The sequence below is a fragment of the Cariama cristata genome, unplaced genomic scaffold (assembly GCF_000690535.1).
Source record: "Cariama cristata isolate BGI_N322 unplaced genomic scaffold, ASM69053v1 scaffold22171, whole genome shotgun sequence".
NCBI classification, from domain to species: domain Eukaryota; kingdom Metazoa; phylum Chordata; class Aves; order Cariamiformes; family Cariamidae; genus Cariama; species Cariama cristata.
The window spans coordinates 17,174-21,207 of NW_009597855.1; the positions used below are offsets into that span (position 1 = coordinate 17,174).

The following is a 4,034-nucleotide window of genomic DNA, read 5'->3' on the forward strand; positions in this document are numbered from 1 at the left end:
AGAAGTAAATGGGGGAGGGGGAAGAGACATCATTTAATATGAAGAATTTATGTCCTACTTTGTTTAATTCAGAGTAAATGTAAAGCAAGTCATCTTATATACTACATGCCTTACTTCCAGTTTAAATTTAGCTGAAATACAACATGGAAAGTAACACAGAGAAGAATTTTTGTTGCTATGTAGACATGGAAAACATGAGATAATTTATCTGAGTGATTACATGATTTATCTGAGTGAGTGATCTGGTCTATCACATACCAGTAAATATAATCTTAGTAACTATCCTTTGTGACAGTCACTTAGTAGCAGCAGAAAACTTAGAAGTCATAAATTATGTTTCAAAACCATTCATTTGTTTGTAGCAGTAAATTCTAGTCTTTCAAATTCATACCACCCTAAAATAGTATTTCCTTCCACCACAAAACAAGCAGATTTTTTAGGGCTGTTCTGACCCAAACCAGTCACATTCATTTATGCAGATTCTGAAATGCTGTCATTATGAGGCTTAAATGTTTATCATACTACAAACATGTATTCTTACATAATAATGAGCCAAAATAAGAAGAAACACTGACAAAATGGAGATCAATAACTTTGACCATTAGTCTATATTGCTCTTCTTCTGAGAGTAATTCATTTGCACTTATCTTAAAATTAAATGAATCATCCTCTGGTGACCTTATTGATTATAAATGCAACCTGAGATGGTCACCATAGCCTAGGATGACTAATTTGAAGATATAAAAATCATAGAAGGGATTCATGCTCTCTACTCTGTAAAGCAGTATCAACAATTTCCCCTGGTCAAGATGACATACAAGTGCCAAAATCATCAAAAAAAAACAGGAATTGTTTAAGTGACAGGAGGTTATATTGTTGTGTCATACAAGTGAAACATTTTAAATGCTTTTTAAATAAACTATAAACTGGACACATAAAGGGGAGTCTACTGCATCTCAGATCCAAAACTTTAAATGAGATATTTCTCAACCTGTTGCTGTGGACTCTAAATATAGACAATCCCAATGCTTACCAAACTTTTTATTATTTCAAACAAACTTCTGTACAAAAACATCAAAGCAGACAAAGACATTCAGTGACTTCGGCAAACAGCACATGACAACTCACAGAATGCTTTAAGGTTTACATTTTTATTATACAAGTGACAAATAGCTTTCCTCTGGGCTACTTAAAGATAAGACTTCATTGTTTGACAAATAATTGCAGGTAAGCACATATTAACTTCATTTACCAAAGCTTAACAGAATGACCTGTCATCCACCTAGATTTACCTAACTAGAAGTGACTACGAACAAAGCAGGATTTTCCCTAATATACATTTTTAAATGTCCCCCCATTAAAATTGGAGCTTGTAAACAGTGGATTTACTACTGTGAAAAAGCAGTGTGATCACTGCTTCCAGAAAAAGAAGAAAAACTAGCGTGATTTCTAATTCTGTTCCTGACAACAACAAAGTGATCTGCTGCTACAACTGTAGATGTGTGACATGAATGCTGGCATTGCGGTGCTGTCCAGTATCACACATACAAGGTTGCACTTGTGGGTTCTGATCAGGCTTGAGAAACCTCATAGTGGTTGTTCTGCTCAGAAATAAACTCTAATGCAACCCATACTCTAGAGAACTTAGGATATTAATACTGTTTAGGGACCGAGTTCAATGACTCAATTTGTCACAGCACAGCTGAGTTTCAGCAGACCAAATGCATCTTCAAAGTCTTAAGCTAATGTTTTTAGAAGTGATATGCATGAAAATTCCAGTGGCAGCACACAAACCCTGATTTACGTACACAGGAATAAGCAAATACAAATCTGAATCTGTGCACAACCACCAGAGTTTTCACACATACATGCAAGCAAAGTACACAAAATCAAACACATTTTGAGAACGTGACCTCTGCAAGAATATGTACAGCAACTGCAGACCACCCAGAAGACACACTTAACACAGCATGAGCACTTTGCTGCTTTTGGCAAAGTATTTCTATTCCATTTACTGGAAAAATTACTAGAAGGTAAGAACAAACAACTCAGCAAGGAACTCAACTCCTTGAAGTATTAACCACATCTCAAAAACCAATGAAGAGCAGTCAGCTGATAAATATTTTTTTGTTGACTCTGAATCATCTAATGAATAATACTATCAAGGAACTTGATGGAATGCCTAAGAACAGCTCAGCTCTTAAAACTTATTTATATCATCCCTAGTTTGATGAAGCAAATTTGACACTAGGGAAGTTTGCTGCTACAGAAGAGTGTTCTACTTTATGCTGGTTTATATCAGCAAAAAAATTACTTACTGGGTAGAGTTGTCTGAGAGAAAAATGTTCATCATGATATATTTACACTGACAAACCCTTTCCAGTTAAGTCAAGGCATTAGTATTTTCCCTTTCCTTTCTAAATGTAATAAAATTATACAGAAATTTCAAAATCTAGCAATGGCCTTGAAACACATTCTTTGTTTATTTATACTGAATCTGAAAAAAGATATTAATTTCCTCAATTGTTGAAAGGTGCAGGTTATACTTAATAAAAAAAGTAAAATGACCTCTTTGCAGTAAGTTTTTGGATGTCAGCCAGCACATAATCCTTAAAATTAGGTGGTTCTCCACTTATTACAGGAAAGACAACATATTCTATGAGAGTGATGAACATTCAGGTATTCTCCTATTCATACAAGTTTGATAAGATCTTAAAACTGACTGACTAAAAAACTGTGCACATGTTCTTAAAACATATCCAATGAATTTTACTTTCTCTTATATTAACTTTCTCCTTCTTTAAAGTTCCTTTTCTGTGGTATCGTTGACATTTCAGTTTATTTGATTTCAATTTTGTCCTCACTACTACTTACTTCTCTGATAGAGAAGGTGTTTAAGGATTAAAATGAACAGATAAACTGTCATAGCTGAAGTATCTAAGTAAAAAAGTATTTTAAAAGTCAAAATATAAAGGCTACCATAAAAACTTAGGCTGCACTATATAAAGTCAGTCAGGTTATGAACAGATTCATATATTTTAGCAATGTGAAGAAAATGGTTATGTAAATACACACAAGTATTAACATCAAACTGTATTAAATTATGTAAACATACACATCTTCTGTGATCAATACAAACATCTATTTGTCTCAGGTACTACTGCAGCATAGCTCGAATTTGTTTTGAAGTAGATTCATCATTCAGGTGTTTTGTAGTGAACCTAGAAATTACAAGTTAAAACAGTATTTTATAAAATGAACAGAAATTAGAAAAGTCTGAAAATTTCAGTTCTTGTTTTTTAAATCAGTGCATTTCAATTACACAAAGGAGGAACTCGCATGTTCTTCTAGTCACTGATCACTGGAATTTAACTGCCAATAGTCTGGTGCTCTTTATCTTCTAAATACTCCTTGCAATAAATTATTCCCTGTTAATAGGTGGAGAATTGTGGCTAAATCCTGGTTAAATCTTGTTTGCCATCCATCTATGACACCATCATAATTTTGGGTCAAAACTATCTCTTTTTTTCCAGTTAAAAGCCTCTAAAGAAGGAAAATCATGGAAAGATCTAAGAAATAGGGTAAATACTAAAAGGACTTAAGAATCTAGACTGAATTTTGGCATAATCTATAAGCATAATTTTAAGCAGCTTTCTTAAATGTCCTGGGAGGACTGAAGAGCTTTAGTGTTAAGACGAAACACTCTCCACTGCTTATGTTTGTAGGGAGATCGATCATCACATAAGTTCAAAACACACCTGATACCTGTAGGATTTAGTTCAACCAATTTTAATTTAAAAGATATAATAAGCAAATATGGAGGTGCAGTTCTCACTCTATCCAAGCATTCAACAGCTAGTGAATTCAATACAGCTCTGAAAAACTTGGTACTAAGAATCCCTTCTCAGCTTCAGAGATGTGTCAGATCATTTTAAGTTGCTTCCCAAGACAGCACCTTAAACACTTAGCTACAGGATTGGGATTTAGGTGGCTGTTTTCTTGAAGTTGTATCATTTAGCAAAATTTAAAAAAAA

General features: G+C 33.8%; 1 protein-coding gene across 2 annotated transcripts in view; it reads right to left on the reverse strand.

Moving 5' to 3' along the window:
- Positions 1–2,415: 2,415 nt before the first annotated feature.
- FAM49A (family with sequence similarity 49, member A) overlaps positions 2,416–4,034 on the reverse strand; it is a 19,320-nt gene continuing 17,701 nt past the window's right edge. For both annotated transcript variants that reach the window (XM_009709076.1, XM_009709075.1), the window contains exon 10: positions 2,416–3,221. In XM_009709076.1, the coding sequence (XP_009707378.1) occupies positions 3,158–3,221 (64 nt within the window). In that variant the 3' untranslated portion in view covers positions 2,416–3,157. The remainder of the gene's footprint in view (positions 3,222–4,034) is intronic.